The sequence below is a fragment of the Agelaius phoeniceus genome, chromosome 4, assembly GCF_051311805.1.
Source record: "Agelaius phoeniceus isolate bAgePho1 chromosome 4, bAgePho1.hap1, whole genome shotgun sequence".
Classification (NCBI taxonomy): Eukaryota; Metazoa; Chordata; class Aves; order Passeriformes; family Icteridae; genus Agelaius; species Agelaius phoeniceus.
The window spans coordinates 32,885,099-32,912,093 of record NC_135268.1 but is presented as its reverse complement, the minus strand read 5'-3'; the positions used below and the strand labels follow the sequence as shown (position 1 = coordinate 32,912,093).

The window sequence follows — 26,995 nt, the reverse complement described above, 5'->3', positions numbered from 1 at the left end:
GTATAAGTAAAGCATTAACCTACAATGTTTTGAAGGAGACTTAAAAGCTTGTCTGCTTGATATGTGTAATTTGTGGAACTTTTTCCTGCAGAAAATTAGTTAAGCTGAAGGCAGCCATCAGTGCTAACATAGGGTAAAATCTGTATGACTTGGTTTTCCTCTTCCTGTCAAATTCAATACTTAATTTTTTAATCCTGGGAATATTCTTCCTCTGAGGATTCTTGGGATGATGCTTTATTATTCAGTGCCACATGTATTAAATTCACGACCTCCCCTTTCTGTGTATCCTTAGGCTGCTTTCCTTCACTGCACATCTGTTGTGACTGAATTATTGCCTTCTATTCATGGAACATCAAGATTCTGTGGTAGAAGCTGTAATGCAGACTGCTTCAACAGTCATATGGGTTCCTAATGAATGTGTTGTTAGGAAATTGTTTATAATAATTAAAGAATTAGAAGATTTGACTTAGTCTGACAACACGGAAAAAGGTGTATTAAAGAGGAAACATATACACACCGTCTTTCTTCTGTGCCTGTGAAGAAGGAAAATGTTTGCTTAGCAGCATTTTTTACCTTTTTTTTTGCATAATTTGTTTCAAATTAATACTAGCCAGTGATAATTTACAGTAAACACAATAAAAAGACTAAACATTTTTAATGTAATTTTCCAAACAGACCTTTCTGTGTAATATAAGACACAATGAGTTACTTGCACCATATGGAACTTTGTTTCTTGTTATTATTACAGTGTCTAATATGTGGAGTAAAATATGGATGTGTAACAGTGACTTTCTAATGCTTCAGTAAAAAAAATTTGCTTCTGTTTTGCTCCTTTGTATGGAAGCACCTTGCAGCATCAAGAGAGTGCATGCATGAAAGGACAATATCAGCATCAGCATCTATTCAGAAGAAACTCCATCCCACACCCTGCCCCCTAGGGCAGGTTGTTTTTCTTGTTCTGCCTTGGTGCATTGTAGAGTCAATGTTGGTGTGTGTGTGAAGACCACACCAATATCAAGCACAGATTTGTGAAAGAAATATAACTCTTCACATAAAGCAAGTATTACTTCTGGGGCTTTTAAGGGCAACAAGTTCCTTATCAAAATCTAGTTCCCAAGAAAATTGTTTTCTGGACACAATTGATGGACTGACTTTACTATCAGTGTTAAAATTCTTCTCATTGACTGTGGTTACAGAGGGTGAAGTTATCTCCAAAGTACAAAGTTCAAGTTGGCTTTGAATAACTGGATAAGGACCTTTAAGTGAACTCTCTATTTAAAGTGGAATTGATGCAATGTTCATGGTGACTCATGTTGCTAAGTAGCTGGGCTGCTGGGATTTTTACTGCTTCCTCACATATTTCTGAAAGTGAAAGGGTTGCTGCTGCCACCTTTATTTGAGAATTCAGAAAAGAGTCCCCAGAAATTTTAAGGCTTCAAACTGGGAAAACCTCCAAAACACTGAGTACCAAAACCCACAGAATCCTGAAAGCAGATATGAAAGTTATAGTGAAGACTAACCCTTAAAACTCTTTTCTTACAGCTGTTGCCTTAGAATTACAGTATGTTCAATTTTAACTACCTGCTTTTTTATGAGATAATCTCCAATGATTTGATGTTCAACAAGGGCAAGTGCTGGATTCTGCACCTGAGGTGTGGCAACTCTGGGTGTACAGACAGACTGGGGATTGAGATGCTGGACAGCAGTGCCATGGAAAAGGAGCTGGGGATGCTGGTTGAAGTTAAACCTGAGTCAGCAGTGCCCTGGCAGCCAGGAGGGCCAGCCCTGTCCTGGGGGGCATCAGGCACAGCATCACCAGCTGGGCAAAGGAGGGGATTGTCCTGCTCTGCTCTGCTCTGGGGCAACCTCACCTTGAACATCGTGGCAGCTTTGGGTGCCACAATATAAAATTTAAAAAAAAATAAAAAAGCTATTAGTGAGTGTCCAGAAGAGGGTCATAAAGGATGGGGAAGGCTCTGGAGGGGAAGCTGTGTGCAGAGCTGCTGAGGTCACTTGGCCTGTTCAGCCTGGAGAAGAGGAGACCTCATTGCAGTTACAACTACCTCGTGAGCAGAAGGGGTGCAGACACTGATCTCTCTCTGTGGTGACCAACCATGGGACCCGAGGGAATGGCCTGAAGTTGTGTCAGGGGAGGTTTAGGTTGGATATTAGAAAAAGGTTCCTCACCCAGAGGGTGATCAGGCACTGGAGCAGCTCCCCAGGGAAGTGGTCACAGCACCAGCCTGGCAGAGGTCAGTAAGTGTTTGGACAATGCGCGTGGGCACAGGATGTGACTCTTAGGGATGATCCTGTGCAGGGCCAGGAGTTGGACTCTATGACCTTTGTGGGTCTCTTCCAACTCAGAACATTCTGTAATTCTGTGAGATTTGACATGTGGGTGGGCTGGGCTCTGTTTAGGTGACTCTACATATAAGTCATACTGAAGTGTCTCATAATTGGCTGTAACTTCTGCAAAAATAACTGAGTTAAAATTTATTATAACTCTGTTCTGTGACTCAGATCCATTTGGAAATGAATGATTCAGTAATATACAGGGTTATAAAAAGCATATGAACTCTCATTCCTCAATACAAAATATTTAATTTTTTTCCCAACACATAAATAACTTGTTAATCATTTTTATTCAAAGTCTGAAAGGGGGACATACAATTTAAATGGTTGGGATGAGTTCTAGCATTCAAGTGCCTTGGTTTTATTGAAATACTGATGGCAGAGAATTAGCATGAAGTACCTAATTTAATCTGAAGTCCTTTGTAGCAGCATTGATGTTTTATCAGTGGCAGAAATGTGGCATTTTAGGAACAGTGTGTAGAAAATTACATAAACCTTGTGTCAATATAGGCTGATGGAGTAATTTTTTCTGATGTTTGTGGAGTGGTTTTTTATGGTTTTGCTTTTTAATTGTTTGATCCATTTGCAAGAGAACTAAAAAGTAGTGCCAGTGCAAGAGAAGTTTGGATGCTAAATGGATAAGAATGGGGATGGGGATCAAAATTTGTTAGAAGTTATATTGATTTAGGAGCAGAGTCCTCTGATTATCTAAAAGTTCTTCTTTTATATGTAAAGAAAATAGTTTTATACTACAAAAGTTATTTCTCTCATGTGAGTTGCAATGTAAAAATATTATTTCAGTTTAATGAATAGAATTCTAATGAAGAATCCAACAAACTTATGCTTCCTGCTTTCTTAGTGTTTTAAAGAAAAAAAAGAGTGGATTTTTTTTCATAAAAAAATATCTGGATCTGTTTCTTCTCTATTCTGATTTCATTGATCAGAACTATAGTGGGACTTTATTGTTGTTGTTGTTTTGTTGTTGGGTTTTGGTGGTTTGGCTTATTTGTGGTTTTTTTAGAAATACCTTCCTTTTGGATATTGCATGATTCCAGAAAAAACATTCCACATAGTTCAAACATTAACTCATCTTTCAGCTGGTCCCATCCTTTTGGTTTAGCTGCTGTCCACTGTTTCCAGTGTGGCAGAGGTGTGTACAGTATCCAGAAGTATATCCTTTATTTTGGGTTCTCTACTGCTTATTAAAAGCTGCTTAAAACCATTCTCATGATAAGGGATTTATAAGTGTGACAAAGCAGATATCACAGGCAATAAAAGAGGATAAAATCAAATCAGGAAAGCAAAGCTCAGAGTGATTATAACTGAGGCTACTCTGTAACACACATTTCTGAGGCTTCAACAAGAGTAAACTCTTCTACTGTACAGAAAGGGCTTAAAGCTGCAAAACTGTATTCTCTAAGCAAATCAGCATAGAACATAAGAAAGGAAAAGTGAGAGAGATGCTTCTCTGGGTGGAATGGGAGGACAGCAGAGCACAGGTGATCAGAAGGGCACTCTGCACAAACCTAGACACTGCATTCTCACCACCCACTTTTTTTCCCTTAATTTCTGTAAATGCAGCATTCATTTTTAGTATCCACTGTTTCTAGAGGACACTATAATAGATATTATTTTGGCAGTAATTTGATGCCTGTTTTCACAGCCTGGATGATTGTGTAGGAGAATGATTGCTGATAAGTGGCAGTTGACATAATCCCTTACTCCTTTTTCACACCAGAGACTACAGTCATTGACCTAAAAAAATTTAGGCTTCTTAAAATTTCTTCCTGGTCCTCTCAATCTCAAGCAAGCTGTTTGAATAAAGTAAACTGTGCCCCCACTATCAAAATATTTTTGTAAACGACCCTAATCCTAATTTATTGCTTCTGAAATTGTTTTATGTTACCGTTGTTGGCAGTGTTTCTAATGGTGGAGACTGAAATTATTTTCTTTGAATGTGGAACTGATGGGTCTTGCTTCTTTCTAAGGTGTTCTGGCAGCAGTTGTTATTGATGGAGTTCTCCTGCTCTCACCCTTCCACTAATTAAAATACAGAAGGAAATCTCTACTTGCAGGGGCAGAAGAACATACTGTGAGCCACCACCACCTGAGCTCAGGGAGACAGACAGACTCTGTAGCCACCTGTGGTTTCTGCTGAGGCTCAGTTTAGCCCCTGATGATGAGACTCTGCAGCTTGCAGGACCAGCAAAATAATCTAAAGTTAGCCCGTACAGTGTCTAAATATGTCAGTTTAAGCATAGCATACACTCCCTTCCTGATGTTTTCTGATTACTAAAAGTCCTAAAAGTCTAAGTACAGTTACAATATTAGACTCACCATCAAGTGTATAAGCAGGATTAAACAGGAATAGCAGACATTCCAACTCTCCTGTTCCTAGATGGACGGTGTGTTTCTTCACCTATTGGGCAGCTTTTCCTTTTACCTTTCTCCACGTGCTCTCTTCCTAAACACTGTCCTTGCTTCTTTAAGTGTATAATCAACATTTTAACAAAGTATGTTTTTCACATGCAATTGTAGTCAGCGTTACCAGCAAATATTTTCAGCCAGACAAGTTAGTAACAAATCCAGTCTTGCACTCAATGATGCTCCATTAGGATAAAGTAGATGTAAAATGTAATGCAATTTACATCAATCTGATCACCAGGATGTCTGAGAAGATGCATGTGCATCAGAAACTGTGGAAAGAAAGATGCATTATTGTAAAAAATATTAGGTGGTCATATGGGAGTATTATAGGGGTTTTATAAGATAACATTACTAGATCATCTCATTTTCTGAAGTAGCATGTGAAGAGGGAGACCAGCACTGTTGCACCAATTATTAAGACACATCTCTTCAGGCTAGGCTTCGATTCATATACTGTGGCTGGACTGAAAAGAGATTTGCATCATTCTATGACCATCGATTTCCAACTAGTAAAACTGAAGTGAGAGCAAACTTCTTACACTCCTTAGGTGAAAAGTGATCTCTTGCTAGGATTGGGAATACATTTTTTTCTCGCTCATGCAGACTGGTCTGTAACATTACAGGGTTTTTTCACCTTCTATTTAAGTAGCAATTACTAGCCTGTCCCGAAGCGGGATATCAGACTTTGTGACAACTGCTCTGTCCTGGATTGGTAAGTCCTGTGTGCAGGTGTAGCTGCCAAGAGGCCATATGTTATTGTGAGCTAAAGAAAATAAAGGTATTTTCATTTAAATGAACATAGATAGAGCCCCAGCCTCCCCTGAAGTAGGCAGGAGGAGGGGAAGGGAATGTGAGGAACTTAGCCAGGCATGTAATGGTGTTCTAATATCAGAGGCTGCTGGAGGGGAAGGGAAGCAGCCTGCACTGCCCTGGCAGAATCTTCACATTGATAAAAATGCCCCTTATGCTCCTTATGGTTTTTTCACCAAAAACTGTACTTTTGAATATTGCTTAGCCAGTAGTTTGCACTTCATTGAATGGAGCCATTCCTGCATTCCAGGATTTATATCCTGGAATGTCTTGGAGAGTGCATAAAGAAGAAATGACTCGTTGGGATACTAGAATAAATATTTCTAATGCTGCTTGAAAAACAATGGCATAATATGTGTTTGTGGATTCACAGAAGCTGGAACAGATGCATTGACCACTGTGAATAGTGTGACTAGAGGAAGAACTATTACAGTGGCTTAGAAATAGTGCTTTACAGCCTTGGCTCTAAATGGGAACTCTAAGGTCAATTAGAGTTTTTGGTCTTCTACAAAATGTTGATCCGTACAGTAGGAAAATGTGATTTATTATGATTGCTGTAATTCCCAAGATAAAATATACCAGACTTTACAGAGGAGTCCTGGGAAAAGTTTGGTGAGGCATTTAGTTCTCCAAAATCTGGAATGTGAAGTACTGTATACAGTAATAAGGATACTTATTAAGCTGATTCACTCTGTGAGGAGAGACAGCAGCTGCATCTTTATGAAGGCAAAAGTGCTTTGGAGAGTGTAGTGTCCAGTGCAGCAGGACACCCTGAACTTTGGTGTTCATTTCCACAAAATGTTTTAATGTAACATAATAATAATAATAATTATAATGCAGGTAATATCTTGCATAGCAGAAGGCAAAGCAAATAATAGAAGTACTGCTGTACAAAACAGTAAAATACTTTGTCCAATTACCATTTTTTGTTGTGTGTGTTATTATTTAGTTCATAACTGGTGCAGAATACTAAGGAGGCTCAGTGAATAGCACAAAGTAGACAGTTGGAGGTGAAATGGTACAGGAAAGGGTTTCTTGTAATGTTACTCATCTTTAGTCCTTGAAAAATAACCTGTCCAAGTAACTTCTAATTTTGTGGAAAATCTTTTTTATTTACTGTATTGTCTCGGTCCCTCTGGGAGCCTCTCAGGAACCCTGGGCCAGTCCCGAGTCGGCAGACACCGGGGGGCAGCCCCGACACGGCCGACAGCGGGGAGACACTGACTGTGTGTGCCCCGAGGGTGCTGAGGGCACCTGGGCTGACAGCAGGGAGACACTGTCTGTGTGTGCCCCGAGGGTACTGAGGGCACCTGGGCAGGCAGGGAGACACTGTCTGTGTGTGCCCCGAGGGTGCTGAGGGCACCTGGGCTGGGGGGGAGACACTCTCTGTGTGTGCCCCGAGGGTGCTGAGGGCACCTGGGCTGGCAGGGAGACACTGTCTGTGTGTGCCCCGAGGGTACTGAGGGCACCTGGGCTGACAGCAGGGAGACACTGTCTGTGTGTGCCCCGAGGGTACTGAGGGCACCTGGGCTGACAGCAGGGAGACACTGTCTGTGTGTGCCCCGAGGGTGCTGAGGGCACCTGGGCTGGCAGGGAGACACTGTCTGTGTGTGCCCCGAGGGTGCTGAGGGCACCTGGGCTGGCAGGGAGACACTGTCTGTGTGTGCCCCGAGGGTACTGAGGGCACCTGGGCTGGGGGGAGACACTGTCTGTGTGTGCCCCGAGGGTGCTGAGGGCACCTGGGCTGGCAGGGAGACACTCTCTGTGCCCCGAGGGTGCTGAGGGCACCTGGGCTGGCAGGGAGACACTGTCTGTGTGTGCCCCGAGGGTGCTGAGGGCACCTGGGCTGACAGCATGGAGACACTGTCTGTGTGTGCCCCGAGGGTGCTGAGGGCACCTGGGCTGGCAGGGAGACACTGTCTGTGTGTGCCCCGAGGGTGCTGAGGGCACCTGGGCTGACGGCAGGGAGACACTGTCTGTGTGTGCCCCGAGGGTGCTGAGGGCACCTGGGCTGACAGCATGGAGACACTGTCTGTGTGTGCCCCGAGGGTGCTGAGGGCACCTGGGCTGGCAGGGAGACACTGTCTGTGTGTGCCCCGAGGGTGCTGAGGGCACCTGGGCTGACAGCATGGAGACACTGTCTGTGTGTGCCCCGAGGGTGCTGAGGGCACCTGGGCTGGCAGGGAGACACTCTCTGTGTGTGCCCCGAGGGTGCTGAGGGCACCTGGGCTGACAGCAGGGAGACACTGTCTGTGTGTGCCCCGAGGGTACTGAGGGCACCTGGGCTGGGGGCAGGGAGACACTCTCTGTGTGTGCCCCGAGGGTACTGAGGGCACCTGGGCTGGGCGCCTGTGCAGCACAAGAGACACCAGAGACATCGGTAGAAGAGAAAGGGCTGACTCTTAGCAGGGGTTAATCCAAGGTTTTATTAGGATCCCAAGGGAGCTCCTGCACCTCAGGGGCCTCCTGCCGAGAGCCCTGGGACACGTGCCAAGGTCACATTTAAAGGGAGGTGGAAACCAAAAGCAGATAACATTTTACCAACCAATGAGTGACCCTAAGGGATGGATGCTGGGGGACAGACATTTAGGACAGCGTATGGGGCAAGGCTTGGGGGGCTGAGCCTGGCCTCTGGCTAATCACTCGACAACTTGGACTGAATCTTCTGGATGGAGGGGATGGGATGCTGAGTGATTGACAGAGAGCCAGGGTGGGGGTTTGGGGATGATTTCATCCCAGGAGAGGGATAACACAGGTAAAGGGAGGGGGGTACAGTCTGGGATAAACCATTTGGGAAAAATATGGGAATACAAAACAAAACTACTTCAAAGTATTACAAAGTATAAAAACGCACTACAACACTGTATTTTATAAGACTACAGGAGAATCTGTAGTCAGATAGGAAAAAGGTAAGTGTAGCATATTAACAGTGAGTGTTGGAAATCCTTGGGATCTTCATCTACACAGAACTTAATTCTTTGTATTTAAAGATAAGGGCCAAAGTAAGTACATGGACTGTAGCATCATTTGCGGGCTTATTTGTATGTGTATATTTTTTCCAAGCTCACCCTTTTTCCCAAATTCTTCTTTGATATAAAGTAATAGTGATGGTATGAAATGCCATTATTTGGTTTATATGTCTGTTGTACTCATTAAAGGCCATTTTTGGACCAAATTTAATCTGTGTTTAAAAAAAGCTAAACATATTTCTGACTGGCATTGGGAATACTGTCATTCTGTAATACAATGAAGATAAGTGTAAGTAGCTTCTAAGAAATTTGACAATCGGTGTTTTAAAAGAAAGAGTTTGGGAAACCATCTTCTTTTCTTACCTCCAATTCTGATCTGTAGGATTATACTGTCTCTTTCTATAAGGTACTTATTCAAATGCTTGAAATGCTGTATGAATAGAAGTTGTATGGGTATAAATTAGTTTGTAGCACAGGCTGAATTCTGTGGTTCTGTATTCCTGAAATTACTTGTTTATGTGCTTAATCCATATCAGTAGTGTAATATATGCTTAAATAGTTGAAAGCTTGCGGTTTGAACAAGCTAGAATTGATTTTGTTTCAGAGCCTGAAGTACCCTTACAAATGTACCTAGTTTGCAGGTTTGCATTCTTGACCCTTTGTCCCCACAAGGCAGATGTCACTTTCAGAGGCTATGGGATATTCATGTGCTCATGGTTGGGGAACATAAGTGTTTATCAGTGCACCTAGATATCAATCATGAGGATTTATTTCCTAGATAAAGTTGTGTGTCAGCTTCCTAGTCATCAGGGAAATGATTTCAGCAATACAGTTTATTAATTGGCACTGAAGCAAACTTTTGATATAAGTGGGAGATTTTAGGAAAAGAGACACATTTCTTTGAGTTTCTTATTTTTGCATGCAGTGCCAAAATGCATTCACCAAGGGACAAAAGCTGCTTTGCAAAATGTGTATTTCTCACGTTCACATGGTACTGACCCACAGAAAATGGAAAATATATTCTCTGGTAGACTAGAGTGTGGTAATGCAGCAGGTAATTTCTCCAAATCAAACAATCAGTGCATCCTTTTAATAAAAAGGGTTTTAATGTTTGAAGAGTAGAATTTGGGGGCTTTAACTCTGTCTTGTTTTTCCTTTCCACTTCTAGTGTGGTTATGTGTATATTTATGATCAAAGTGGCTTGCAATGAATGAAAGGGAAGAGAATTGAAATCTAAGGATTAAACTTTTTTTTCCCCCCCATGTATTCTAAATAACAAGGTAGAAATACAGAGAGAGCTGTGTGGTTGTGTTAGAAGCCTCAGGCTGTTATTAATCAGTGTGAGAAAAGATTAAACAGGGAGAACCATGGCAACCATGTAACATTTGTGAATGAATCTGTGTTTCCATAAGGCAGTTCCTAATGTGCAGTACTGCATATTCTAAAATAGATGTATTCAAAGTAGGTTGGCAGAGAAACTATAATCCATATTTGGGGAATGGCAGTTAGAAATGTTCTCTGTTTATACCTTGAGTATCTTTATTTCATGGAAAATGTAGACTGCCAGGATACTTGGGGGTTTTATGCTCATTCGTTGGCTGGAAGTGATGTCTACTGCTAGAAGTGATGTTTGTATATAATTAAACATCATTTTCTGAGTACAAAAACTGACCTCATCAGTTATTTATTTGGATTATATCTGGGTTTGTTGTTTCTTTCCAGTGACTGTTATGACACAGTGCGTGTAAGATCAGCAAATACAGAAACTAATATGGAAATTTATTTCTCATCGAATCACTGGTGTTCCATCATTTTTTCTCTGTTTATATGTTAAAACATCAAGCATGATGATTTCATGACAGAAATCATAGACTGTCTTTTTTTAATTGTTGGATGATCTGTAATGATATCCAAAGGAGTTTCCTATTGCAGGAGAAGACACTGCCAAGTCCTCCTAGAGGGTGAGTCTTAGGGGTAAATCACCTACGTTGTGAGCCTCAGGAGCTGAAGTCAAATGACTCTGGATAACTTTGTTTGGAAATTGATATCAGAAAAAAAAATCCAGAGGGAATATTTAAAATAATTAAAATTTGGTATTGGCTAGTTTTTGAAAAATGTTTTGTTCCGGTATCCTGGCTTTAGTGTCACTCAAAGCAGCCCCAGTTAAATATTTCTGGTGATATTGAGCAGTATAATTTTACTGAACTTTTACCCTGTATGGAGTATTTTCGGGTGCTGTCACAGAGCCACCACCATTTAAGTCAAGGTGCAATCTCCCTTCTGTCCCTCCAGGAAATCTGTTTTTCTCTGCTGCCTATCTGGCAAGTGACATTAGTTATAGCTAACTTTTACCAATGTGCACTGCTAGTGGTTGTCAATTCCAGGAATCTTGTATCTACTGCACTGAATGGGGGACTGGACCGAACAGACCAGTCTGACATTAATATAGATATTTCTGTCTGGCAGCAAATGGAGAAGAGTGTGGTGTAAATTAATGCATATGAAAGGCAATTGAATTAAATAGCTCCTCTGAGGCTTACAAACTTGAGCATTAGGTGGTTGTGCTGCCTGACCTGGTCACATTGTCAAGAAAAAAAATTGTAGGGGGATACGGTATGGGTAAATGAAGGTGGTATAGAATGTAATCTTAGCCCCCAGTGAGTTGCAGCCGGACCAATCACTAAAGATTAGGAGCAGGCCTAATGTTAACAGGCCACATCTGTAGCCAATAAGAACAAGTGGTATAAAAGATTGGAATGGTGGGATCTGGAGTCAGATGACTGCTGCAAGGACCAGGAACAGTCAGTGCTTAGAGGAGCTGCCTATGAGAAATATCGAGGATGTATGAAACTCTGGTGATATGGAATCCTTCCACTATAATGATAATAGAACTCTTGATATATAAGACAACAAAAAATAATACCTGAGTTAAAATTTCATGTTACATAATCTGAAAAGTAGTGCCAAGTACCTGCAGTTTCATTATTACCAATGACTTAAATTTTGTGTCACTTGGTTTGAATCTCGCGTGATACGTCTTTTGGGTCTGTGCTTTTGTCTTTGAGGAAAATGTAATTTTGTCTCAGTGAGAGGGATAGAATTTGTATTAAAAAAAGAAAGTTCTCCATCTGTTGAATGGATGATGAAGTATGCTTTTCTTTTTACAACTGTATTGCTATGTCTGTAGGCTTGTTGCTTACCTGGAATAGATTTTTCTCTGAAATCCAGCATGCTACTCTGTGCTTTTCTTCCTTCTTGAGGTCCTCCTATTTTCCCTCTACCCTTTCTCATAAACTCTGCATTTCTCTTGTCTTGTCACGCATCTTTGCTGTATATTGGCCTCCAGGGAATAAAAAAGCTGCAATCAGGTACCATGGATCTGAGTGCCTCTGTCATGCTTCACTGTTCCCTTTTCCACTCAGATAAACATGAATCTGCCAAGCTTTGAAAAAAATGTTGTTGAGCTAAATGTTTGGCCTTGGTTTCCTCTATAGGCAGATATGTTTACTTTACAAAAAGCTATATTGTTACTTACAGGTGTGATTTGAAAGTGATCTAAGAAGTGAAGACTATGTAAGGTACCACCAGTACCTCACACTTCTGTCTATACAAAAGCACAGTTGTGCCAAATGATGGAAACCAAGACTATTGTTTCACAGCAAATATAAATATTGCAATAGCAGAAATTAAAATTATTTCAAATAGAGGTGAAAGAAGGAAGTATAGTTTTCTTTAGAATGATGGTGCTAAAATTCTTATTAGTAAAATACCAAAGTTGTATTTTCATTATGACAGTTTTTAATAATTTCCAGTGTTTCCAAAATTGAAGCTGTCCAAACCATTTCAGTGCTATTTTACAACTGTTTGTCTGGTGAACTGCCAGAGGACCTTGGATGTTTTGGGTCTGCAGGTGGGTGTGCTATGCCAACCAGGAAAACCTCAGAATTCTATGTGCTTTAAAACAAGTTGTAATGGAAATATTATATTGCCCCACAAAATGCTATAAAAAAAATCAATAGGGATTGTTAACAACTTCTTGTTTCTTAACTAAAGAAAAAGAAACTTGTTTTGATCAAAAGGGGAAGGAAGAATAAATTTCACCTGTCACAAACTGTGTTAATGGGCTTTCTAGAGTTTTGTCTAGCATGCAGCTGTATACACATGAAAAGGTCCAACACCACTGATATGAAAAATGGTTTTACCTGGTGGATTTTTGCTTCTTACGTTTTTTGATATATTTGTGGAATTCTGGAGGCAGAGAGAAGCCATAGAAAGGTCACAAAACTTCAAGCCAAGATAAACAGCCTGTCAGAATATGTTTAGGAAATGACAGTATAAACCACAGAAAAAACATAAAGAAAGGAGAGGAAAACATACACTCTTGGAAAAAAACATTTCCTGGTTGGAAAGTTGTTGAAGCTTTGAGCTGCTTATGTTACTTCCTTGCTCCTTTCCAGTAAATTGTCTTTGCTCAGGTTGTTGATTCAATCCATGTTCCAGGCACCCAGGCCTTAGGGGAGGGCAGTAGAATGTCTGCAACAGGTACAACAGAAGGCATTGAAGGCATCATGCCTAAAGGCCAGAGCATCTTGAGTCCCAGGAAAGGAGAATGGACTGCCTTTTTGCCATAACTTTTACTTAGCAATATTTAAAAAATATTACAGATACAGCACCAGAGCATTTCTTTAGCCATTTTGAAAGAGGCTTGTGTTTGCTCCTTTGCATACTGCAAAGAAAAGAAGGTTTTTGCGTTGGTAAGTTCAACATGCATTTTAACATTTCCTTATTCCATCCCAGTTATAAAATGGCATCTCAGTTCTTGGTTATTTATCCTAGTTCTCTTGTGTTTCAAGTACAAGCTTCTCTTGATGGAGAAATAATTTTCCATGGCTGTGCTATTGTCCCTGCTCCTCCTTAGCCCCGTGACATCAGCTGCAAAATTATGAAGCGCAATAATGTAAATGCTGAAGCATCTGAACAGCTTTGTTGTGTTATTTTTACAGAAAGTTCAGACATGAATCCAGATGTGTGATGAGAGGAATTTTAGTCTCACAGAAGGCTTTTTAGCAGGCTCTTGTAGCACATTTAGCCTAGATAACTGACAGGAATAAAGTTATTGGCTAAAAATGTCATTATCCAAGCTGAATTTTATTTGGTTTTTCAGGATACTTATTTCCCTTAAGTTTACCTCTCTATTAATGGAATTAATTAGCTTTTATTTGAAGGGTCTAGGATTTAAACTGTGGAATTTGAGTTTCTCTTTTACTTCAGGTGTACCAGAAGACCAAAGAGTGCAATAAAAAGTACTGCAAGTTATGTAGAGGCACTAAGCCCCCTGACTCCCCTCAACAGCTTAAACCTAAGTCAATAAATGTAAATATTAGCTTATTTCACTCTTTAAAAATCAGGAAGGTAGGTAATTATTTCATATCCTTAACTGAAAAATAAAAAGGTTATCTTTAGAAATTTCAAAAGCTGATCTTGAAAAGAAAAAAAGCTCAGCACTCCAAATAAATTTGATAAATGTATTGAGCCCTGAGGCCTTAGTACAATTAATGTACACATTGCCTTTGTAATAAGTTGTATACTTGATCATAAAGTAAAAACACTGGTGGATCTGGTAAAGGAATTAGTTTGTGTTTGGGGGGAAAAAAGATAATGATAAAGTAATTAGTATCATAAGTTCAACAAAGATTTAAAACTGTGGTACATGGCAGTAATGGATTTTGAACACAGTTAATGAGCATATTCATTGCATTCATTTTTAATTAAGTGGAAAATATAGTGGTCCTTTAAATGGAGATAATAAATGTGCTAGTCAGTCTTGCACAAACATGCAACACAAGAATTTATTGCCTGCTGTCTAACTAGGGAACTGGGAATCATTATAAAGATTAGATTTACTGAAAAAAAAATCCAGAAAAATATTTAGTAGAAAATGTTTATGAGGTAATAATTTTCACATTAACTATAGCTTGGCATATTTGGTAGAGAGTGTTTGTGTGCATGTTTTTTAAAATATGAGCCTTTGTTGTCATCAGAGGTAGGACTGTTTGTGCCCTTGAAAAGGACTCTGCTATTTACGAATTTAGATTTATGTGAGATGTATTTAATATATGACTGCACATGCAAGAGGACATAAAAATATCAGAAACCTCAAACCTTTCTCAGAGGTTTGTTATGCTCATGCTTAGGATACAAATTGTGGTTTAAAAGTAAAAACTTGGCTGGGGAAGCTGGAACTGAAAACAGCTGAGTGCTTGCCCTGCTTTAACCAGCACACACTCACCTTCCCAACCCACCGGGCTGTGCTGCCACTGGGGACTCAAGCTGGAGCAGGGAAAATGCAGCTGAAATGCTCAGTGTTTAATCTGTCAGTGGGCGGCTGGGGAGCTGACATGAAGCAGGTTAAAGCACTGAAACCAGATGTACCTTCTAGAGCAGTGGCTTTCCATGGTTTTATGACTTGGGAACCCACTAAAAGTTTCCAGTGAAAACGAGGGCTTTTGTATGGCACACTGAAGCTTATTGATGGTTGACTGGCATGTCTTAGTTACCATCCATGGATCTGGTTGAAGTTGTTCACCAATCCCCAGGGATACATACACCACATGTTAAAAGCAATGAAACTAAATCAAACTTAATATGTTTCATTCTCTCAAGGTTCCCTACCCATGTGTTTCTTGTCAATATTTCCAAAATACCAGGTTCTTTCTCACATGCAGTGAGGTCTATGTCTTTGCTCAACAAATGTCTTGGGATATGCATCAATTTCTTCCAAGTTTCTCTAAGCCCTAACTTAACCTTTAGGAAGTTATTCACCTCTGATATTCCAGGAAAGCAGGTTTTCAGTACCAAAAACCCCCTGAACTTTCCCTGGTGGCATGCAGGGTAGTGCTGGTGACATTGCAGCACGAATTACTGTGCCACTCAGGCAATTACAGCCTTTTTTCTTCTCTGATTTTATTCTGCCCTGTCACACATGTGGTAATTGCTTTCTGTACGAGAAGCAAAACCATACACTTGGGTCTCTTCAAAATGCTAACTGCTTTTATTTTCTTAACCTCACTGCATGATTTTATTATGTATGTAAATCAGTAGCAACTTGGGAGCTAAGTTTAAAATAGCTGGCTGCGTACTTTTAGCGTTTAAAAAAATAAAAAATTGCAGAGTCAGTTTATTGGTTAAATTAGGAAGTTTATAGAATTTTTGTCAGTAAATAAATATTTTATTTTCTTTTCAGGTATGACTTTGTAGAAGTTGAAGAGCCTAGTGATGGCACAGTTTTAGGACGCTGGTGTGGTTCCAGTACTGTGCCAAGCAGACAAATCTCCAAAGGAAACCAGATCAGAATAAGATTTGTGTCTGATGAATATTTTCCTTCTGAACCTGGATTCTGCATCCATTATACACTTCTTATGCCAGTAAGTAACGTATTTCAGATCGAAGCATTTCAGGATACAAAATCTTTGAAGTGGTAGCTCAAAAGAATATTTTAATAGGGTAAGGTTAATTACTGTTTATTTCTTAATAATAATAGCAGTGTGCAATCTGTCTTCCTGAATTGTACATTTAGTTTCTGTTTTTAACTGAGTGTTCCTGTGGTTCTTTTTGGATGGCTTTGAACTAGGAAGTTGTGGGCTCGGTTGTGTGGAAAATTCAGTAAAATGTTTGCATTCCTAATACTGTGCTGTGGGGAAAAAAAAGAATTCCAGCTTTGAGAAGAAGACAGATCAATTTATGAATCAGTAGTGTGATGTTGAAAGAGAATTGGGAAGTTACAAAAAAGAAACTGAGGAGATTAATGTTCTTATTAGTCAGCTGCTGTTAGACATACTCAATCTGATGATTATACCTAGTTCCCAAACAGAAGAGTTCTTATGATTCTAGGTAATTTTATTATAGAGACAAAGCAGACAATCCATAATATTCATTTTTCACTGCATTTTCCTATTTTCCTTGTAATCTGTACTTTGGACTTCTCTTGAATGTTGCTTAAAGCTTGTAAGTCACAGATATTAAACTGATCATTGTCTAAATGTGACTAATTTCAATGTCAACAGTTTTCTGTTCCTATTTTAATGAAATGAAAGACAAAAAAATGTTTACAGAATCTTAAGGGTGAGATAATGTCCTGAAACATTAAAATGGAGGATAACAGGAGGTGTTTTTTTTTTTAATAGGTATTCCATATTTAAAGAGAGTAAGGACTATTTTTTGTTAAATTCCTCATAATTCACTTTCAATCTCCTAAGTAGTCTCGTGGTCTGTGGTATTTGGTTGGTGGAAAACATCTCCAAGGTCACAAAAAAACCTGATCAAAAGAATCCATGTTGTAACCCCACTGAATAGTGCTTCACTCGGAGTACACTTGGCTGGCTTTATTTTTCTGCTATTTTTGCTCCTTCTCCTCATTGGCAAAATTTGAGTTATTGAGAAGAATATATTTAGCATGTTGATGATGGTGTCAGTGTAGTGTAGTGGGGGTGTAATGTTTGTGTGTGTATATATATATATATGTATTTGTGTGTGTTGTTTTTCTATAAATATTTTTAACTACTTGCGCCTAAGGAAGAACTACTTCTGGAGTGACTAAAGGTTTGATCTGCATATTTCACTCTTTTATGAGTTAGAATAACTTCTGTTAGTAGACTGTTATGACCTGATAGTGGTAAACTTTAAATAAAATTTCAGTCTCCAAACTTGAAATGAGGCCAGGTTTAAACATCAGTGCACCCAAGGGCAGAATGTAATAAGTGTGTTTTCTTTTAGAAAATTATAAAAGAAAAGCAACAAATACATCTATTTGTGAGGCTGGTGCCAAATTCCATTGTCACAGCTCTAGTGTTACACCCTACCTGCTGTGTATCTATCTAACTCATGTGTGATCCCATTTCTGTGGAAGCGATTAAACAAAGGCACCTGAAAATAGGAGTATATGTATAATTATTTTTGTGTCATGCTGTACAAATAGACTGAGTTTATTCCTTCATATTTGATGGGGAAAAACAGTTAGAAAGTTTAAATTACCAGCACTCACAAAAAAAATGGTCTAATGTTCAAAATAGTTATACCTAACACGTGCAAGGGGCAAGAGCAGCCCACTTGCTGTCATAAGAATTTGGAATGAGTCCCAAAATGTGCAGTATAGCTACTTCTTATCAGTTATTTTCTATATTTACCACTAAAAGAGCTGTGATCATTTTCAACAAAAAATATGGGTTTTTTTCAGAATGCAAAATACAATTGCACGTTTCAGACATGCAGAATACAATTACACATTTCAGACAGCAGATTTTAAATTAAATAGATATTGTTTAGTTCCAGGATTAAACCTTCTTCTTGTACCTAAAGCAATTGAAAACCCATGCCAAAAACAGAGTAGCTTGCTTTACAGCTATAAAGTTATCTTATCCAGCTTTTCAAGAGAAAATAAAATTTACATCCCCCCTCCCACATCCCCACAAAAAAGAGGTCACCTATAGGAATGAGCTTAAATTTTAAATGATTCTTGCAATTCACTAAGAGATTCAGTTCAATGAATTGGTCCTAAACAGTTAATTTTTTTTTCCTCTTTTTTTTGACAAGTAGTAGGAAGGGGGAGATTCCTGGTAGACTAGAAGTGAGAGATTGTTTGGGGAGAAATGAAGCAAAACTGAAATAAAACAGTGCAAGCTTGTTTCTGTATTTGAAGGCCACACACGGAGAGGGGCACTGGACACATTTTCAGGTCTTTTAAAGAGCAAGAGAAATGGCTTTGTTTAGATCTGCTGTAATTTATTGTGTGTGTGTATATATATATATATATATATATATATATATAAAATTTTTTTAGTTTAATTTTTTTTCACTTTGTATATTATATTTCAAACCAACTTCTCACATGATGAGTAGTAGGAGAATGCTTATTGATCTGATACTTTATTTCTCTAAAGAAAGGACTCACAGCCATTCCAATGTCAGTGGATCCAACATCATCTCTAGAGAGGTTTGATGTGGGATTGGAAGACACTGAATAAAAGCATTGCAGATGCTGTATACATGCAGAATGTTCCCCAAGAAAAACACAATGCTTGTCTTCAGATTTTAATTAATTAGATCTTAATTTTAATTTCCATTTTAAATTGACTATCCTGGCTGCATCTGGAACTTTTTGTAATTCTGGTCTTGCTCCCACTTTCTTTCCTCTATTTTATAGTTACAAGTTAATTTTGTCTGCAATGCGTGAAGTGGAAGTAAGTGTTGAAAAAGTTCATTCCTATTAAGCGAACATAGTTTATGTTATTCCAAAATTATTGTGCTCCTTTCAGCACAGCTGTTATTCTCAGTCACTCTTTCATGCCCTGCCCTGTCACTTACTCTGTGCTTACTGGTGAGCTGCTTTATTCAGTAAAGGCTGCCTGGTGGTGGTTCTCAGTTTTGACCAGCTATCCATTTATTAAAAGTCATGATTTTGGCAGCACTGTGCCACCTAAACCCTCCTAGAACTTTATTCCAAAAACAATCCATATCTCATTTCTTTTCCTCTTCTCACTTGCTTTGTATAGCAGCCACATGAAATTGGGGGAAATCTTATAAACTCTTAAAATATACATTTGGGCCTCAGTCTTCCTAGTGACTTGTTTAGTTTAAACTATGTCAGTTACAAGTTTGGCAGAGAAAACTTGATGTAATAAAGTCCATTGTTAGTTGGGGAGCGGGTGAATGGGATACTTGATGCCTGAGGTGCCATTAAGGAATGCATGACTGATTGCCAAAGTAGTTATTAATTATTCAGGGCACTCAGAACAAAGCAGCTCCAGTTAAAGTTGAAGCTGGGGGTGACTGTATTCCCCTTCTTTTTTGGCATATGGTAGCATGTCATTTGTCATCAAAGATCATGCCAAAGATCTTTGAAAAGAACAGACTTAACCCTCTTTTATGCAAGCAAAGATGAAACTCCAAGAAGCTGTCTAAAGCCTGACCTGACTTAAAAGTGACTTTGGGTGGTTTGGGATTTCAGTGCAGTACCTGTTTGGCTACATGGGTGTCAATCCAAGAGAGTGGTCTGGTTTGGATTGCTTTTCTTTTTTCCCCTTTTGATGCAGGTATTTTGCTAGTATTGCCTGTGCTTGTAGCAGTAATGCAAGTTAAAATGATGCTCTTTTTAGAACTATGTAATTATACTTCCCTTATTTCATCCAAGTTGGCTAAGCTTTGCTCTTTAAAGATTGAGCGTATTACATTTTTTTTTTGTGGAACCTTTTTAATTTAGCTTGTTGATTGAAACAGGCAAATAAATTAAAATACTAATAGAAAAAGTGCATAAAACTAGAACAGAGAGGAAAGCTCATAGCCTAATTACACTTCTCTCACAAGTCTACAGGTTTTACAGCAATCAGGTGTGTTTCTCATGTGTTTGTGCTGAAGCCCAAGAGATGCTCAACTGTGCCTGCAATAACTGGAAATCCATCCAAAAATATCATAAAGAACATGATTTATCTCCTAAATAAGGTTTTTTCTGCACTCTCTTTAGAAGTGGTCAAAAGGTTTTAGAAATAAAATTATTTCAGGGTTAAGCCAAGGTGGTAGGAAGAATGGGGGGAGTGGATGAGTGTTGTGTAGCAATTTGAAATTCTGCATGTAGGGAAAAACTGTGAAAACCCTTCATGTGGTGGGAAGGACTCTAAAACAAAACCTCTGTGTTCAGAGTTTCCACTGATTAGGTAGAGTGAAACCTCAGTCTAGATAATTGAACAGGCTACTAAAGATGCTCCAGTGTGCAAATTCCATGTATTAATTTTCTTTTGTGTGGCAAAAATTCATTGTAAATCAAAGATGTTTTCGAATGAATTCTTTCTTGGAGATTCCACTTTGGATTAAATTTTTGCTTAACATCTTAGATGAGATAATTTCTTAGATGAGACATTAAATATTACCCCAAAATACATAGGTGAGAGTGAAATGTTTCAATTAACAAAAAAAAATGAAAAAAGTACAATCTGAGAGTGGCTATTATCCATGGGAGTAAAATGAGTGATGGGGGAAAAAAACTTGGAGGCAAAAGAACCTCTGAAATATACTGTCTAATTAAATCATAATGCCTTTTTTTCCTGTGACCATATCTCATTCTGTCCCACAGACATCATAAAAAGTTTAAAGATCTGTGTGTGTGAAGCAGACTTGCAGAGAGACAAGGTTAGACAGGAATCTAGCAAGATTATGGACCTGCACCAAAGTCCATAGAAGTTTATCCTTCACCTTCATAATCTGAGGTGTCAGTGAGGATTTTCTGAGACTCTAAAAGGAAGAGGGACATTTTGAACCATTTTGGTGTTGACATTTAGTTCTTAAACAGAATGAGTATACTTATCTGATAGCAAGTTTTGTTCTTAGAAGGACAAGGTTCCTTTCCCTTTAGCCAAAATCTAAATGCAGCTTCTCATGTAGGACATAAGGTATAAACCATTTGTTTCATATTTTTCTGTGATGTTAGTCTTACAGTGGCTGAGGCTGAAAAGAATCACAAATTGTTTCATTGTTTGTGGGAAAGTAATTTCGATTCCTTGGATTAAACCTTTTTACAAATTTATCATATATTTGACTAAGATTTAAGTTCATTGATTTGGGAAATTTATTGAATATCACATCCTGTATCACTGAGGCAAGAGATGAAAAATCAGCTAATTTCCTTATTTCTAAATAACTAGCAGTAATTTCAAAATTAAATGCAATTGCATCATCACCAATGTCATGCTTTGGTGTTTTGTTCTTTACAAAAAATTCTGTACAAGTTTTCTTCCTGAAAAACTCAGGAGTGTTCAGCAAATATCAAAGTGGTTTTTTAATGGAACATTAATATGTCTTAAAACTCTTTCATTTTTGAGTGTGGGAGCATTTTTTTGAAATAAAGTATTGAGGAGCAATCACAACAAGTGACATGGACAAGAACTCATGAGAACCACTCTCCTTTTAGTTGTCTAGAGCATTATGTTCAAGTTAGATCACTCTCTGTCAACTTGTTTCAAGCAGAAATTATTACAAGAGATGGGGTAATGCATCTGTCAAGGATAAGCAGGCAACCTTTATTGCTCCTTGTTCCAAATAATGTCTTTGATCACATATTAACCCTCTCCTCCCAGATGAAAGCAGACCATAGAATGATTCAGTGGAAACAATTAAATACCCTAAAAAGTGAAAAGTTTAGAAAATGTATTGGAAAAGTACTTCAAATACATGAGACAATCCCTTTTCTTCATTCTCTGTAAATTACCCAAAGGCTTCTATTAAATTGCCATTTAGTAATGAATATTTATATTGTCAGGGACTCTTTTTTAGTATTTGAAAACTTTTAGTGCCTCATATCATTTCAGCAGAGAAGTTTATGTATGCATATTTAACTTGGAAATGAGTTTTACGTGGTCTATCATTTACTGGTTTGTAGCGTTCTAGTGTAAATTTTAATGTTGTGTGCTCTGCTGTTTTCAAAAATTTATAAGTTTTATATGAGGGTCCTCAAACAAAAAAAAAAACAACTTTAAGCAAGGCTGTGACTTCAGAGCAATCTGTATATAGATAAAAATGCCACTCTTCAGCTGTAAACTCAATGATGTCATGAAATTGGAGCTTTGAATGCTACTTCAGCAGAAATATTTCACAATGATGTTCAAATGTTCCTTTAGTCTTGCAAGATTATTCTGTAGTCATGGTTCAAGTTTATTTGTTCAATGTAATTGATCATATCTATCCTAAAGAATGCAGTGTATCAATTATTGGTAATTTTTTATTTAATCCTTTGCTAAATATTTTATGAGCTACGTTTCACTTGATATGTTTGGTTTAAAAAAAACAAACCATTCTCCCTCAAAAAACCCTGAACAAAAATAAGACAACAAAATATCCACACACAAAAAGTCTCCCAAAAAAGCCCAAACAAAAACCATAAAGAACTCCCAACACCATCTTCCTCTTCCCCAAAGTTTTTTTAGCAATACATATTTTTTTATACTTTAAGTATTCCAAAATCACCTAGTTGACTATCCCTTCTCCAATTTTCAGGATCAACATTTTTGAGAAAGCATGGTGATGGCTTCTCTACAAATTCCAAAGCAAAGTGATTCTATCCCATTCTTAAAGTAATCCCCTGTGTAACTGGCACAGTCCTGATTTTTTTTTTTCCAAATCACACTGAGACATTGTGTCTGACATGGTTGCTAACTGAAAAAAAGGTAAGCAAATGTACATTTGATACTAGGTTTCAGGCACCACCATAGTTTTTAGTTATGCCATTTAGGTGCATTCCTGTTCTGTCCCTATTCAATATAAATGTCTTAGTCATGCCACAATCCTATCCATTGCCTCACCCCAGCAAAACAGGCAGTAACTCTAGTGGTGTGTACTGTGCTAAATTTTCTTACCACAATTCTGATAGAAAAAGGCAAGAGAGAAATGAATTTAAAGAAGTTGGTATAGAAGAGTGCAACTTCTCAATTTATTTTATTTTATTTAACTTTCACATCCTAGAGCTCTGAAGGGGGCAGCTCTAGACATTTGAGATAAACTCAGCTGTGGGGCAGCTTCTGTAGATGGCTTACAGCACAATCTAGCTCCACAGGTTGGTAGAGGCACCTCTTTAAATTCAGGAGAATTCTTGACAGAGTAATAACACTGTATAGTAGCTTCAGGGTAAGAGTTTGTTTGTGGGAAGATTAACGTGGGATATTGGTAGTGGTGTTAAGACAAATCCTTTTCTTTCTAAAAAGGGGTAGTTAATAAGCACTATGGGAATACCAAAATTTGCACCTGTCTTTTCTTTGCAGTACCTGGCCTCTGGTGTTACAGATGGGGATTATGAGCTGTCATTTGTTAGCTTCTATAAGTGCTCAAAACCTTTTTAATGATGGTGATGAAAGGTTTGGCTGAAGAAGCCAGGATTGTTGTTGAAAAGCTTTCAGTTTTGTTTTCGTGGGAAAGTCTAGGAAATCACAAAGCTGTCACATCTGTTCTTGCAATTATCTCAGGCTAGGGTAGTAGCCAAGGAATTCAGGAAGGCTGCTTCCATGTTTGCTCCTAGCTGGCTGATGTTGTTGAGGAACTGTAATTGTTTAAAAACAAAACTAAATTTAAAGAACCTAGCATGTTGCAATGGAAGGCAGTTTGTTTGACCAAAAATATTTCCAGAGGCCTGACTATTAATTTCACTCTGCTTTTGAGCTGAGCAATAAATCACAGGGAAAAAAAAGTAAAGGTCATTTAGGAGGAGAAATAGAACGCTTCATGTTGAAGGGCGTGCTTTAATGCACGAAAGACCAGGTTTAAAGGCACTTGAAAGGTGGAGGTGTAAAAGCAGATGGCCCAGCCTTTCCAAGAAATTCTGCATATAATCCTACAGGCACTGTGGATGTTGGTGGATTCTTATAGCCTTTCCCTTTCAGCTGCAAAAGGGTTTCTTGGGGGAACTCTCTAATAACTTAATAACTCCACCCTGACATGCCTTATAGCACTTCTTGCTCTCATCTGAGTGTGTTAGGAAGATAGGGGATTTTCAGTGTAGTGTCAATAATTCAATCAATATGGTGATTTACTGTTCAGAGTCTAGCTCTGGTGTCTTTTGGTAGCACTGGGCTTCAGAGTTTGTCAGTAGACATCTCTTATTCTAAATAGTCTTCTAATAGTATGACAAGCACCCTTTAGAAATCATGACCATCTTTAAAAAGACAGATGGAGTGCTAAGGAATTTTTTTTAGAAATGTTCATATTTCTAAAAATTTCTAAAAACTATCTTCATGTTTTAGTGAATTGCTGGCATAGTAAATGCAATTCCTGAATTTGAATGTTCAAGTGTTTTATTTTCACTGTTTTTCTTACTGTGCCTGCATGTGAGTGTTTAAAAGGCCACTGTCTTTGAAGCTTGAAAGCTCTTAAATTTAAAATATATTTGAAAACTAATTTTTGCTAGCTGCGCAACCAACCCTGAATTTCCCTTCTCACTGACAGAACCAAAACAACTAAGTAGCCATAGAGAGTAAAATAACTTAGTTGAGCCAAAGCATCAAACCCTCTCAGTCATCTGTATTTCTTGAGGGGTCATCATCTATATTTCCTATTAAAAATAATTTTTAACTTTCTAACTGGAAGGACAGTTAGCCACATATATGTAAGGTTTTAATATATAAGCTGTTAATAGGGTTGCCCTTGCTTATCTTCTAAAATCATTCTGATCTGCTGAACTCTTCTGATTTGTGTGTGCATATTTGTCTTTGGGCTTTTCAATGTGACGTGTTCTGGGTAATCAAAAGTTAGTAATAAAATACTTCCTGCTCTTAACTCATCTGTGTAATGCCTTTTTGGCTTGGAATGCTTGTCTTTTAGTTTAACTAAGTTCTGTCATTGATCTGCTCCTGTTTGCACTCTGTCAATATATATATATCTTAAAATACTGTATTTACTTTACTTTACTTTTTACTTTTAATTGCCTTTCTGCTTAATAAAGTCATAGGCACCTTTCATGTAGGAAAAAAACCCTTTTCAATTTGGTGCCTTAAACAGCAGTATATCTTTAATGCAAAATTAATGTGGAATTTAGGTTCATAAGAGTGTTTTGAAACTGTTTACTGGTATAAAAACTTCGGAATATAGCTCAGCTTTTCACCAAAAATCAAAGATAAATGGTCAAGTTAAGAGTACAAAGACAACTAAAATTTTTCAGAAAATGTTTCAATTCTTTAAATTGAGAAAGACACTTGCTGTTAAAGAGGAAAAAAAAAATCTTAAAATTTCCATTATAAAGTTTGATATTTCATCACCTGAAACTTAGAAATCACAAAGGTATTTTGAAAATCAATCCATTAAAAGGTATCAAAGTGTGAACAGGACCAACTTTACTGTGCAGGCCACTTCAAATAAGTTGTTGATAATTTTGAAACACTTGTGCCCATCTGAGGAGCATCATTAAACAAGTCATACAAAGACACAATTTACTAAACCAGTGCTATACAAAAATGCTAATGGATACTTTATAGATAGAACTGGCCTAAATTTTGTGGTTCATATTTCAAAGACTAACAAAATATTAAGGTGTAGTCATAATGAAAATCTGAAACCAGAGAAAAGTGATTTAATAACACCTTTTTCTCTGAATTTGATTCCCTAATAAATTATAAGAGTACAATTACTTTTGAAAGACTTCTCCATTGTCCTTAGTTAAATACTTACAAAGGTAATCTTCTAATTGAGCAATTAGAGAATCAGTAATGAAGCAATTAGAGAATCCCCCAAGAGAAGGAGGAAGCAACACATCTTGCATGGGGTACAGCATGGGAATTTTTCTGTTTAGACCTCTTATACCCTGCTCTGACTTTGTCATGCTCAGTGTTCTGTCCCCAGTTAGAGTCTGCCATGGGCCATGGCTTCCTGCAATTTCCACTATTTTTCTTTCTGCAGGAAAAGGATGGCAGCTTGTTTCTGCCAAGTATTGAGGTTCAGAGGAGAAAGTGAAAACAATAGTCAAGTTACCCAAGGGGTGATAACCGGCAATTGCTATAGAGCCAAATTGTCATGGTTAGGTCATTTTGTTTACAAATGGTATTCCTGTGGGCTTTATCAGGTGAATAAACGTATTTTAAAGTTATTTTAACAAAGCACCAACTTGAATTTATTATTCCATGAGATTTTAATATTATTTCTATTCATAGGCAACACTACTGAAATTTCAATAAGAATCATATACTTTCCAACTTATAGGCTTGAAATCTTTGGAATTTTGATTCTAGTTTTTTTGTTATTTACAGTCTGGCTGGTGACAGATTTTTAAACATGCAGTTCCCATTGCCTTTAACAGGAACTATTGGGTATTGTGAGTCTGAAAAACAATGACCACACCATCACAATAATGGTCACATTATTCAATCCTAAATAGATTTTGGTGGGGTTTTAATTTTTTTAAAGTATATATTAATTTATACTTATTGACAAATAACTGTTTCCCTATACATATTTATTACACTGAGATTAGTATTCTGCCCAACATCTATGTATTCTTCTAATCTCCTAATTAAGTGAATTATATACACCATGGACCAGATTCAGTAATGAAGTAAAGATTGCTTGGAAGAATTAAACTTTTATGCTAATCAGGTTAAAAACAGTATTGATGCTTTCATTCTGAGATTAAAGTGGTTATCCCAAAAAATTGGTTTAATTTTCTTTGAGAGAAGCTGAACTGTAGGAGATAAACAAGAAGAAAGTTGTCAGTGTTTTAGTTGCCTACTGAGGCATCCTAGTTTCTCAGAATTCTCTGAAAACATAATAGTTGCTAAGGTAACTCATATCTAATACTAGTATATTGTTTGAGAAGAGAATATAACCTGAATTGTTAAATAGCAAAGTGTCCTCTTCTGACTTCTTAACTGAAATATAGCCTTACAAAGGGAATTTATGCTCATCTAAATTCAGGCAAT

At 38.0% G+C, this 26,995-nt stretch overlaps 1 protein-coding gene across 2 annotated transcripts in view; it reads left to right on the top strand.

The window, feature by feature from the left end:
* PDGFC (platelet derived growth factor C) overlaps positions 1-26,995 on the top strand; it is a 123,895-nt gene that overhangs the window by 74,263 nt on the left and 22,637 nt on the right. For both annotated transcript variants that reach the window (XM_054633336.2, XM_077177239.1), the window contains one exon: positions 15,802-15,982. In XM_054633336.2, coding sequence (XP_054489311.2) covers positions 15,802-15,982 — 181 coding nt within the window. The remainder of the gene's footprint in view (positions 1-15,801; positions 15,983-26,995) is intronic.